Genomic DNA, 13809 nt, shown 5'->3' with positions numbered 1-13809 from the left:
AAGTAAATGGAATTTTAATGCATACATATGAGAAATTCGCTATCTGGTCCGAAGCAACTCAGAAAAGTTTATGCAAATTTTTAGGATTTCGTGTCAGTTATGTATTTTGTTCTGCAACCATAGAAAGTACCTACAATTTTAAAAGGCAGAACAGAAATAACAGCTGTGTACATGTCCAAAGAAATAAATACCAGCACACATCTATACTGTGCATGTTATTCTGCCTCACAAAAATTTTGTTTGCAAGAAATTTTTGTAAGGCTAATATTTATATGCAAAATAACATATTTAGATATTGGCACTCTTGTTTTTCTTTGGACATGTGCACGGTGAAGCCACCCTTAGGCCCTCTTTTACTAAGCTGCAGTAGAGATTTCTGCCATGTCCTGGAGCGCTAAATGCTCCGACACCGCTCTGATGCTGTGGTAGAAACCTCTATTACGGCTTAGTAAAAGTGTGTGTGTGTGGGGGGGGGAATGGGGGTTAATGTAGAACCTTTGTGTATATGACAGGCTTTCTATGATTAGCATGCAAGTTTTGTTTGTGTTGAATTAGCATCTCATTAGTTTACTGCAATGCTGGGAGTATTCTCTCTCTAATCTCGTAGGAGGTACACATTCAGCCATCAGCATGTGGTTCTACCACATGGCTTTCTGTACCCGAGTTCAACAACTACTAAACTTCTGTGTGAACTGTTGTGTTAGGTGCCATCGACTCAGTTTCGACCTGATGAGTTAAAGATCCAAAATGAAGTCGGTCAAGTGCTAGTCTGATGAGGTCCTTCAGAGTCATCCTCATAGTAGCTGCAACATGTCCAACAATGTGTAAAGTGTTAGGGGATCCCAAACCATTTGCATTTAGTTGATGCAAAGAAAACGTCTTTACTATGAGTTAACTAAGTGGAAGATATATGATACAGTTAGCTACATCTCAATGTGCCATTAACTGCACACATTATCTACAACAGGGGTGTCCAACCTTTTGGCTTCCCTGGGCCGCATTGGCTGAAAATTTTTTTTCTGGGGCCGCACAAACGCTGCAGCAAGACAGAGGAAGGAGCTGGCAAGGCAGTAAACACCCGGGGGCAGCAGAGGAATACAGTGCATCGCCCTCGACTAGGGCCGCACAAAATACTTCACGGGGCCGCAGGTTGGACACCCCTGATCTACAACATTAATTTCTACAGTAACTGTAGAGCATATTCCCTGCACCCTTTCCTCTTTAGAAGTTAACATAGAATTAGTGAATAGAAAGTGCAATATTAATAGCTAACGTGGCTTAGTAACTAGGCCCCTTAAGAGTCTAATAAGGTGGGGGAGGGGAGAGGAAGGTATCAATGTGGGCCACTATTAAGATGAGTTATTTTACTGTAATCTCTAGTTATTAGTGACTAGGTCTTATTGTGGTTCCTCCTGCTCCCGAAGACAGAGCTGGAGGCCTAAGGAGCAGGAGGGACTGAGCACCCCTCCTGCTCCCAACTTTTATGTATTGGGGGGGGGGGAGTGCCGGGCCGGTTGGTGGTGTGTGTGTGCTGGGCCAGTCGGCATCCCTCCTGCCATTTTGGTGGGTGGGGGTGGGGGTGGGGTGGGGAGGGTGTTCGGGCCGGGGAGGCTTTTTTTTTTTTTTTTAATAGGCCTGATATTTTGCAGCAAAAAAAAAAAAAAAAGCCGGCAGAAATCCTGACTCAGTCAAAAATACAAAAAAAGAGAGGGGCTGAAAACTCAATCAAAGTACATATGTTGAGTAACTCAAAATGAATATAACAAAAAATATAAAAAAGTCACTCTGTATTCCTTTAACAGTGAACTAGAGGCAAATGTCCATCAACTGCTGTTGAAACTAATGCTCAGAGACATGAAGGCAGATGTAACTGCCTCACCACCCAATCATCGCATTGTTCAATACAGTGTCAGAACTAAGACAGCGGTGAATGTTAGACTTGCAATTGCCTGATTGGCTATAAGCTCTATATCTTAAATAGATTACTTAATATGGTAAAACTTAACCTGGAGTTAACCTGAAGTTAAGTTTTACCATCTTAAGTAATCTATTTAAGATATAGAGCTTATAGCCAATTAGGCAATTGCAAGTCTAACATTCACCGCTGTCTTAGTTCTGACACTGTATTGAACAATGCGATGATTGGGTGGTGAGGCAGTTACATCTGCCTTCATGTCTCTGAGAATTAGTTTCAACAGCAGTTGATGGACATTTGCCTCTAGTTCACAAGAAGCCTGTTAGTTTTCAGAAGTCTAGAAACTAGAAATCACGATAATGCCACCCTAACTAATTTATTATATTTAGAAATTGAAAAACTACTTTTTTTTCTTAAACAAAATAAACTTCAAAATGATAGCATGTTTACTTTATTACTGTCAATGACAAGAAAACCCCACATTTTGTATTGAACTTGACACAACTGCTAACATTACAATATTTTGATATTTTGTAATACTAATATACCAGGAAACAGCAAAACTTGCAAGCTTTTAACTGTATCCAACTGCTCTGCAGTGCTGCTCCCTTTGATAACTTTAGGACTGTAACCTTTTGGAAGCAGTGTTATTTATTATAAATGGAATAAAATATTATATATACAGTACTTGGCAAATGAGTGTGGAGCAACCAGCCTAAACAGTAGCCATGTTTCAGACAATAGGGAAGCTTGATCATATTTCCAGTACAATTACATATGCTTGCAACAGTCCTTATGCTACTTTTATTTAGGCAATGTCCTTTTTTCATTCGCTCACTTCACGCACATTACAGAGTCATTAAGTAACAACAAAAGATTTTGTAGTAAGTATTAATGCTTTGCTTAATACCTTCATTCACACTCAAGCACACTGTGTATTACAGAAAACAGAGAAAACCAACAAACTGGCCATACATACACAAAAAGGAACCACTGAGTCTTGAAACGGTAGTTTTGACTTCAGCAGTTTATTCGATTCCAATAGGCTAACAGATCTGGTTTCCGTGGACAATATCCTATCATTTGTAAGCTAGGCTTTAGCAGAGTTCCTTGTGAGATTATCTGAAAAGAACAAAATACACGGGCAATAAAGACACTAAAATGGCTCCAAGAAGCGTGGAGCCATTTGCATCCAACAAACCTACGGTTCCTCAGCAGTTGTAGTGTGATCGTGAAGCTTCCTGGGTCTGTTGCTGCACTGAGAAATCAATCCTGGTGCTGCTTGTCTTTCATTTTTCGGTTGAGAAAGCTCTTTTCATCAACGGTGGTTGGGCTTTGCTAGCATCAAAAATTATTTCTAGAGGCGGATTATTAAGACAGCACCAGTCTGGTATACGACCTGTCTGATTGTAATATTCTTTAGAGATTGATCGACCACCAAGAATGTCCTGCAAAGCTCCAAAAATTGCACCTGTATTGAAACATTTATATTAGTTCTTTCAGCATCATAGTCACACACTGCACTATATTAAAAGCCAAAAGGAGCAAAGAACTAAATATGATTTTTGTTTTTTGCCAATTTTGATATATTGCATCAACAAACATCAAGGTGGTTTACAGTGAAATCAAAATGTAAAAAAGTAGAGAAAAACAGGGAGAAAATAAGTTAAAGAGACAAAATTACCGCAGTCTTAAAATGCCTCATATTTTCAAATTAAGGCTCATGATTTGTATATAAATATATTTTGAAAATTTAATTTATAAGAGTCGATTTATGTACGTTATCTTTCTGAATTTATTTAAAGGCATCCTCTAATAGTTAATTCTAGTTTAAAGGGTGGTTCACCCCACTGAACAATCCTCTGTTTCTTATTAACAGAAAAACACAACTGAGGAAGAACTTTAACATTTCCAAAGGAAAAAGGAGAAAGTTAACTTTTATAGCAGTGGGCAAAAGTTGGAACTGGCCTTGCAGCATTTTGGGAAGAGACTCCTTTGGAGTCTATATAATCAGGTTGTCTTAAGTCTATGCTTTGCGGGTTTTCTAGAACTTCACACTATCTCAAAAACCAACTTTACTTTCAGCATCAGAGGCAGAAAACTGGAACGTCAAGCTGAAGAAAAAATGTTATTTTCTAAACCAAAGGACGTACAACTTCAGCAAGTCACGTGATAACAGCTTAATAATGATGCTGCATTATGCAAACACTTATTTCTTGTATGTATGCTTTAATAAGGTTTGCACTTTTCTCTGACTGATGGTATGGTGTTCTTACCTCCTAGCCAGGACACATAATTAGGTTTAGCAGGTGGAGTGTGAATCCTGAAAATCTTAGTGGCGAGTGTTGCTTTGTACTTTGGTTTCTCAACTAGGTATCTTATCTCTGCCATCAGTCTATGCTGGAATCCAGGCAGCATAGCTGAGCCGCCAATGACTACCAAGTTCTCAGCCAGCTGCTTTCTCGTGTCTATTGGGCACTGTCATAAAAAGACCATAGATAAAATTCAAGGGCTGACCAATATTTCCAACTCAAATGATTATACAACAATATACTCAAATAGATAGTAGTTACCAAATTGCTAAGTCAAACATTCACAACCACTGGCAAAAACAGAAATGACACTGAAAATATTCGCCTATAAGGGTTACAAGCCTCAGGTTATGGAGCTGTATACCCACTTTGGGTTTTCTTATGAAGAAATTTCTCTTTACATCACAGGTTTGGCGAAGGGTAGGTAGGTTGGGTCCAAGCCTGTGATGTAAATAGGAGCAAGTGAAAAGAAATTTCTTCATAAGAAAATCCAAAGTGGGTATACAGCTCCATAACCTGAGGCTTGTAACCCTTAAAGCCAAATATTTTCAGTGTCATTTCTGTTTTTTTGCCAGTGGTTATGAATGTTTGATTTAACAACTCAAATGACTGACATTCAGAAAATCTAGCTTTCTCAAAGAAGACAGTTAAATACACATGGCTGATGACATTTAATTTATTCTCTGAGTAAAAAGTTCACATCTGAAATCAAACTAAATTCAGGATTTCTTTTCTAGATAAGCAGGATTCACTTTCCTAACCGTCTGAAGGAGGACCTGTAATTGATTCCAAGAGCTGTCATCAGCTGAGCTAGACAAATACTATCCTCCTATTATTACTTTGAAGTGGTGGGTATTAACCACTTGGTCAGTTTATTTCATATCTATGTATAGGCTACATTAAGCAATGAATCAAATACAAGGGCAAAAAAAGAGTACTCTTCATTAGTCCTGTGTTGGGATTGTCACAGTGGTACAATCAGAAACCAGAAAATAAAAAAAGATACAAACTCCTGGTTATTATTCCAGAGATTAACACCCTAAATAGGAGTGACCATTTTCTAAGGCCATCTTCTTCCAAAGACAGAGTATGACAGTGGAAAATAAACCTTTAGGCCCAAGTAATTTTCTAATTTATTTCCTAGAGCAGTATCAAAAACCCTATTTCTGTGTTACCCTTACTTCTTCACACCTGGGAACTCTTTAGTGCCAAGTCTTCCTGAATAAATAAATTAAACCACATAAAAATATTTTCAAGTACTTGTGACCTGGGTTGGTCATTGTTGGAAACAGGATATTGGGCTTGATGGACTTTCAGTCTGTTCCAGTATGGCAACTCTTATGTTCTTCTAATCAGAGCAACCACTACTGCCAGAAAATTCATTAATGAACTCTTTTACTATAAGAAAAAGGGGAAAAGGCCTCAGAAGTCACAGGGCAAATTTTTTCACTGGAGCTATTAAGTGGAGCTATACCTTCTCAAAGGCTCCCCCATACCTCTATCATTGGCTGGAGAAAACCCTTTCTTATGTGTTATAAAGTTCACAAATACTGGCTAATAACTAAGCAGTAAAGTGCCAGCTAGAATCACAATGAAGAAAAGAAAAAGCAAGCATGCTTCACTGGATACTGCTTGTTTCACTGTCATTGATCTATCCTAGTGCAGACTGTGTTTGTAGCGGGATATACTCCCTACTATACTTTGCCAATGATGGTCAACGTTTCACGATATAAATAATTTCATCAGGGCTCTAATCTTCCTTGGCTGCAGAGATTTGCAGAGGATAATATCACTCTTCGAATCCATCTAGATATGTTGGTCTTGGAAGCGGGTTTGCCTCATCTTGCCTGATTGGTTAACATGGAAAGATGATCCAAGAGATGAAACTCATTCGTCATCTCCAGATAATGCAAGAGAACCCTCTGGACCTCCAAAACCTTTAAGGCCTTTTCTTTCTTCTTGGACTCTGGGACAAAATGCTGGCAGTCTAACTTCTTAGTTGACATGAAACGCTGAGATGACTTTCAGTAAGAAGGAGGGAACTATGCAAAGTCACTCCCACTTCCGTAATCTTGAGGAACAGCTCTCTGCATGACAGTGTCTGCAATTCTGAGACTCTTCTGGAAGATGTAATTGAAACCAATAAGACTGCTTTGACTGATAAATCCATGAGGGCTTAAACGCATGAAGGAGGCTTGCTGAGTCCTTCTAAGACTATATTAAGAAGTAAACAGAGCAGATGAGAAAGACACCTTCATGTTCGCTTTCAAAAGGAGGAACTGAAGGGGGGCAGCAGAGTTTGTAGAGAAAGAGGACGATTTGAAAAGCTGTGATTGACATCTTCTGCAATATGTTCACGAGCACAGATGGATAATCCTCTGGTTCAGCATACCATCCCTACTGCATTGGAAACATGATTTTAAGAGCTTTACAAAAAGGCTAATTAGGAGTCAAGTTGTCTTGTACTAAAAGGCAAAAGATTCCAAACTGGGCTTGATGGACCTTTGGTCTGTCCCAGTGTGGCAATTCCTATGTTCCTATGTTTAGCACTTTGGAAGGCAAATGTGGGGATGAGTAGGCATTTCATAACCAAGGATAAGCTATTTATATTATTTTAGAAACAGAAGTCATACCACTTCCACAACAAAAAAGAAAACCCTTATGCACGATTATTTCATATTAATTACAATACACCTTTACTTGAATATACCTGTATCAGCGAATCCAGTATTAATGTAGCTACAGATTTTTCCTCATTATCTTGTTCAAACAGGATTTCTACAATCGAATCTCTGTAAAAAGACAAAAAGGAGTTTTAACAAAGTTATTTGCTTCTGGTATAGCAAAATGTTAAACAGTGTACTGAAAACTTTAATTTTAAAATTAAGAGCAACCACACTCCACAATCTATTTAATATGCTAATAAGAGATAATTAAAAATAGAAATATTAACAAATAAGATCCTGTAAAAATATTTCTGTGTTCATTATATATCACCAACCTAATAGATCCTTTTATGTGCAATATCTTCTCTCCATCTAATGGGTAGTCTACATCTGGGGGTGGCAAAGGGCGCTAAAAACACAAGAACCATATTAATGAGGAAAGCTTATATTTTGCTTTTGAAAACAGGCAATGTACTCCTACATCCTACCTCAGCACTGCCATCAATGTTAAATTTTGCTGCCTGGATTTGAAGACCACGTTGAAGATCACTTACAAAACAAGTACGCACTTTGGAAATAGATCAAAAAACATTTTTAGTTAGTGGCACTGAACCCTTCCAAAACTGCATAAAATATTTCCAGACACACACAATGTAATCTATAGTATAGTCAAGATATTTTCCTTATTAATGTGAATATTTTGGGGCCTTTAGCTTTAGCTTTTTAACTATTTAGTTCTTAATTACCTTCTAGACATCAGAAGAGAGTGGACTTTTTAGTATTTGAATGTTTGGGGCCGCAATTGTCTACTGCTGACTGGCTTCAACAAAACTATCGCACAGCAGCAAAATAATGAAAACTGCAATGCAAGCAAACGTTATATTCTCATTTTACCATCCTCAAGGAAAATAAGAAGATAAAACAAGTAGATAGGTAGGAGGTAGGGACTTTGGATCATCTTTTATTCTATTGTCCCCATATCTTAGCCTTTTGGAACTCAATCTGGGATCAAATAAATTGTTTATTGGAAAACCATGTAGCGTTATCTTATGATACTGTGATATTTGGAATGTATATGAGAAAAAAGAGTCAGATATCATCATGTAATAATAAACTTTTAATGATCATGACTGGAGTTGCCATCCAACATATTACTAATAATTGGAAAGATCATAGTAGGCTGAATTTTAATTTTTGGTGGAATTCATTATGTCACATATATAGAATGGAAAGATCAATAGCGATACAAAATGGAAATTATAATAATTTTATTAAAATTTGGGAGCCATTAATGTCTTTTTGTCATGATTAAATGCCATTTTTCTATTAGTTATACACCATAGTATTGGGAGGGGGGGGAGGGATACAAATATAGGTTTCTTATTATGAATGAAGGGCTTTGAGGGAGGGTTGGGAGAGGGTTACATTTGCATGTTTAGATTATAATGATAAGATATGCAAGTGCTCTGATTAATTGTATTTATTATGATTGTTGTACACTTGATTAAAGTTTTAAAAATGAATAAAGAATTATAAAAAAAAAAGAAGATAAAACAAAATGAGTTATTTCTATGTATTATCTCTATAGTGGGATAACACAGCGACCACATTACTTTATCCTTAAACTTAAAGTATAACACACGTGTAATAAAGGGCAATAATGATGTATTATGCTATTTCAAGATCAATTAGCTACAAATTAAAAGGGGCAATTTTTACATCGTATGCGGGACTCCAAGTTCAGTTTAAAGAAAACTCAGCATGGAATTTCCCTTTGAAAGTAGGGCCGAGTGACAATGGGCCTGAATCTTAATGTTTATATTTGCTACTGCTGTGGAGAGCATGTACAGGACTTAATGAAAGCTTCTTGGGCATCCTTCCTCCCTCAATTTAACTCCACCTCAGATCCACTGTCTGAAAGCATTGTTGGTTACATTTAGCTGCAAAGGGAGGTGGGTCATTTTCAACTGGATTTTTACACGGGTAAACAGGTGTTCAATAATTAAAAAACACACACACCTTATTATATGCTGCCTCCTTAAGGAGAGAAAAATATTACCTTTAATTTCCTCTATGATATCTTCTGGGACAGAACCTGAAAAAGGCAATAAGACTAACTAAAAGTGCAGTTTATAGATTAATAATTGAACTTTAGCACCTGTAAATAAGTTTAAGAGCTCCCCTTTTTCTATTGTTCCTGCAAGAAAGCTGAACTAGTCTATAAAGCATTCTTCCTTCTGCCCTCACTATTTTAAGGGACAGTAGGTTAAACCACAAGGAAAGTATAAGATGAAACAAACCCCTCAGCCCCTCTCCTCCCCAAAAATATAAAAATGCAATAGCAATATTCAACAATGATCTCTGTAAACAACTCAAGCTATCAAAACCCCCCAACAAAACAAAAACAAAACACAAAAACAGTCCAAAGTCTTACCCATCACTGATGGAAGACTCTGTTCTTTGGCTGTTCCAGTATCAACAGTACACTGCTCCAACAATTGAGACTCCAGTTCTCTGAAATGGTTTTTCATGTGAAATGATAAAAAAAAGAAGCAATTCATGGTTAAGAATCCACAATAGAACAAACAAAAAATTGACCCTTTAGTCCCACAGGCAATGCAAATAACAGCGAAAACAAAAAGATCTGTGGAGATGTTGATGTTCAAGATGCAGGCTTTATAAAAAAAATGTACAATTGGATAATCCACATAAAATATATCTAGGACCTAAACCATAAAGAGGTAACGTGACCATTTATTTTTTTCATCAAAACAGGACATCTATTAATTGTCAGTCCCGTCCCCAATCTCGCCCTAGCCCTAGCCATTTTATTCCATTCATTTTTCATGTACACATATCTTATTAATTCATAATGGTAACCATAAAATTAAAAAAAACACAAATCACACTATAAGCAGAGAAAATGTTAATCATCATTTATGTCTGGGGGGTTTTCAAAGATGTCAAGGCGGACGACTTTAAAATATGCAATGTCACCTCAGTAACTATAGAAAAATAGACAAATATAGGGTAAAATATAGACAGCAGATATAAATTCTCAAAACTGACACATTTTGATCACTAAATTGAAAATAAAATCATTTTTCCTACCTTTGCTGTCTGGTGATTTCATAAGTCTCTGGTTGCATTTCCTTCTGACTGCATCCTTTCTTTCTTTACTCAGGCCCAACAATTGTCCCTTTCTATTCCCTCCCTCCTTCCTTCCTATGTCTTTAGTGCCCCCAGTGCCTCCTTCCTATGTCCTTAGTGCCCTCAGTGCCTCCATTGCCCTCAGTGCCAATCGCTGCCTGGCTAGCCCAGAACTTCCTCTCCGACGTCAGAATTGACGTTGGGAAGAAGGTTTGTGGGCCGGCACCTGGACCTTCCTTTTTTTAGTGGCAGTAGTGGAGGACCAGGGGGGGGGAGGGAGGGTTTGAAGCGGTGGTAGGCTTCGGAGGGTAGCAAGCAGCAGCGGGGGCTGGTCCGGGGAGCAGACTTCGGCGCTGGAGGGATTGGACACTCCTGCCAGCGATCGGTAGTGTCGGGGTGGGAGGGAGATCGGTAATGTCGGGGGGGGGGGGGGCATCCGATCGGACAGGCCGTGGCCCGCTATACTTATAGCGGCAGAGAGATCCCTTGCCGCGATAAGTATAGCGGCTGCGTCTACTTACAATGTAGACCAGCATTTTGCTGGCCTACATTTTAAGGTTTCTTCCTCTACTAGGGAGACGCGTAGGACCACCTAGGTTCGCCTAAGGCCCTTAGGCGAGCTTAGGCGTCTTGCGGGTCTCCCTAGGCTCTCGGAGGCGCCTTCAGGCCTGCCTGGGGAGCATTTAAAAAAAAACCAAAAACGTGCATCCCGATTGGCTGAGTAGACAGCTGTAGGACGCCTACAGCTGCCTAATATCGGGACGCACTTTTGGAGAATCAGGGCCTTAGTGTTTGAATCATACATTCATGGATTTCCTTTGGAGTTTTCTGCAGAAATAGGAACTTCATGATGGCTCGGAGTTCCACACTTGAAAATGCCACACTTTTCGTTGACATTATTCAATCAATGATCTGAAACAATGTCAAAACATAGCATTACGATTCTGCATATTGGCACTCTGAAAAATAAAATAATAGATTTCAGCTACAATAGCAAAATAACGATCAGAATTTAGGACGTTGTTTGGGCTGAGAACTTTTCAACACCCCCTTGTATAACTTTGCACAGGAGCTTTAGAAGAGGCTATTTTATAAGTGTCAGTGATATGAATTGCCTTTATATCAGCCTTTCTAGTCTAGGCATTCCCTCACATGTGCCTAGTTACAACACTCCAGAAAGCGAATACATAAAGGATGGTTATATTTATATTTCTGTATAAGGCAAGAGAGGCAAATTCAACTAAATTATTTTGAAAGCAAAGAAGTTCTTTATTGTAATGTGTACATAATCATGGTGTCAGCTTTGCTGGCATTTTCATAACACCCACTCTTTAATTTTGATACAGTTTTACAGAATCTCACCAATTTAAAAAGCTCAGTATTCAAAATATTCCCATCATGCTGAAAGGTCTTTTATCTTTGTGGGCTGGTATTTTCTCTTAACATGTGACAGAATTCTTTTGCCTTGAGCCATCATCTGCAACTACCTAGGAATTTTCCTGTATACCTTTTTACTATTTCCAAGTCTGGAACTGCAGCAATGATCCTGAAGTTGGGAGTTGGACACGCACCAGTGGTATATTTGGGGAGGGGGGAGTTAAACTGTTCACTTACAGAGCATCCAAGTGGCACTGAAATCAAGAAGCATGGGGCTTTTGACCCATTCTTTCATAAGAACATAAGAAGTTGCCTCCGCTGAGTCAGACCAGAGGTCCATCCTGCCCAGCGGTCCGCTCCCGCGGCGGCCCATCAGGCCTAATTGCCTGAACAGTGTCCCTGACTAATTTTGTAACTGCCTCTAATCCTATCCCTATTACCTACCTCTACTCCTATCTGTACCCCTCAATCCCTTTGTCCTCCAGGTACCTGTCCAGACCCTCTTTGAAGCCCTGTAGCGTGCTTCTGCTTATCACATCCTCCGGTAGCGCGTTCCATGTATCCACCACCCTCTGAGTGAAAAAGAACTTCCTGGCGTTTGTTCTAAACCTCTCCCCTTTCAATTTCTTATGTTCTTATGTTCTTTCCCTTCCCAACTCTCAAAACAAGATGTTTGTGTTGGAGGCTCAGGAAGTGAAGTGCATCAGAGGGGGTAAAATGTAAATATTGGCCCCTGAGCACTGGAGATGTATGGTACACTTCTGGCGTGTATACGTCTTCTGGACTCTAAAGCTGTCTATATATCTATATCTATTTATTTATTCAATTTTCTATACTGTTCTCCCAGGGGAGCTCAGAACGGTTTACATGAATTTATTCAGGTACGCAAGCATTTTTTCATGTCTGTCCTGGTGGGCTCACAATCTATCTAATGTACCTGGGAGCAATGGGGGGAATAAGTGACTTGCCCAGGGTCACAAGGCGCAGCATGGGTTTGAACCCACAACCTCAGGGTGGGCTGAGGCTGTAGCTTTAACACTGCGCCACACACATACACACATTCTTTCAAAAAGGTATTGTTACTGGAATAAATTGCCCACAATTCTGAAAAATGTAGTTCCAGCCCAAGAAAGAACTCATTTTTTCAGACATCAACACAAGTAAATTAATTGTGGTTATTATAAATATATTTAAAAGCCAAATATTTGAATATATTTCTATTTTCATGTTGCAGATTGCCAGAATTAGAATTTTTATTTGGAAGCTTACTTGTGAATTGCTTTTCCCCCAAGAGGAAGGGCTCCCCAACAACTCAAAATAGGAATTCCTTCATATATCTGTGCAAAGCTAAGGAAACTCATGCAGAATTGTCACGACAGTACAAAAGCACTAAGCAGACTAGGTGAACCTTTAGTTCACACCCTGTTAACTTTCAGACTCCTAGTCCTCATCCTCCTTCCCCCAAGATTTTAATAATTAGACTCATCATGATTATCCCAATATTATCCCTTTCAGAAAGATCCCATCGAAACATATAACTGCACATCATATGGCCTGCAAATTTTTCTGTCTTGAACTTTTTTGGGGGTGAGGGATGACTTGTACTTCCACTGCATTGACTCCATTTTGGACTCACGATCTCCGTATGAGATCTTCAGTCTCCAAATGATGACTTGGTCTCACAGAGCATCTCCAAGTTCTCCTGACAGCACTGGAGCCTTGTGGCCTTCTCACATGGCGTCAGCATTCTTGGAACCCATCTTGCACTAACCTTGGGAAATGCTGAACCTTTCATGAATTATTTTCCAAACTGTACCTGCCGAGATGCCCATTTCTTCAGCTATTCAGGAAACCTTAATTCATCTGTCTGACAAAATTAAATCATTGACTTTCTTGCATATTTCTGTGGAAGTTGCTTCCACTTTTTCTTCCCCACAGCTCTCACATTAATCATACTCATTTTAAGCGGCATTGTAACAAGCTTATTACCCACTTTTACTAGTAACAAACATCTAACCCTAAGCTCAATTACATATCATTCCCTCACCTTTCTCCTTGTAATAATCACCGGAATATTATGCACTTCTTGATTTCCCAATATCATTAACCTACCTAGAGAAGGGCTGATGTGGTTTCTTTCTACAAAAATGGAAGGAAGAGGTTGGGAACTACAGGCTGGTAAGTCTGACTTCTGTGGTAAGTAAATTAATACAAGACACAAAAAAGAGTGGGGAAAGGACACAGTAAATTAATGGACATGGTTTTAAAACCGAGAAAAGTGAAGTTTCTGGTTTTGTCAGACAAATCTGATTAATTTCCTTGACTAGGTGACCAGGCAGTTGGATTGAAGGAGAGCACTAGATGTGATATATTTAGCCAAGCCTTTGAT

The 13809-nt window shown here is 38.9% G+C and overlaps 1 protein-coding gene across 1 annotated transcript in view; it reads right to left on the bottom strand.

Moving 5' to 3' along the window:
• Positions 1 to 2350: 2350 nt before the first annotated feature.
• Positions 2351 to 13809, bottom strand: part of ACTR10 (actin related protein 10) — a 29077-nt gene continuing 17618 nt past the window's right edge. Inside the window, exons 6-13 of the mRNA XM_033953213.1 lie at positions 12690 to 12757; positions 9328 to 9407; positions 8953 to 8988; positions 7382 to 7461; positions 7229 to 7302; positions 6938 to 7019; positions 4192 to 4393; positions 2351 to 3386 (exon numbers count right to left, since the gene is read on the bottom strand). Coding sequence (XP_033809104.1) covers positions 3205 to 3386; positions 4192 to 4393; positions 6938 to 7019; positions 7229 to 7302; positions 7382 to 7461; positions 8953 to 8988; positions 9328 to 9407; positions 12690 to 12757 — 804 coding nt within the window. The 3' untranslated portion in view covers positions 2351 to 3204. The remainder of the gene's footprint in view (positions 3387 to 4191; positions 4394 to 6937; positions 7020 to 7228; positions 7303 to 7381; positions 7462 to 8952; positions 8989 to 9327; positions 9408 to 12689; positions 12758 to 13809) is intronic.

This window comes from Geotrypetes seraphini, chromosome 7 (genome assembly GCF_902459505.1).
Source record: "Geotrypetes seraphini chromosome 7, aGeoSer1.1, whole genome shotgun sequence".
In the NCBI taxonomy this organism is placed as follows: domain Eukaryota; kingdom Metazoa; phylum Chordata; class Amphibia; order Gymnophiona; family Dermophiidae; genus Geotrypetes; species Geotrypetes seraphini.
The sequence above is the reverse complement of the archived record's forward strand: the minus strand, read 5'-3'. Positions and strand labels throughout refer to the sequence as shown.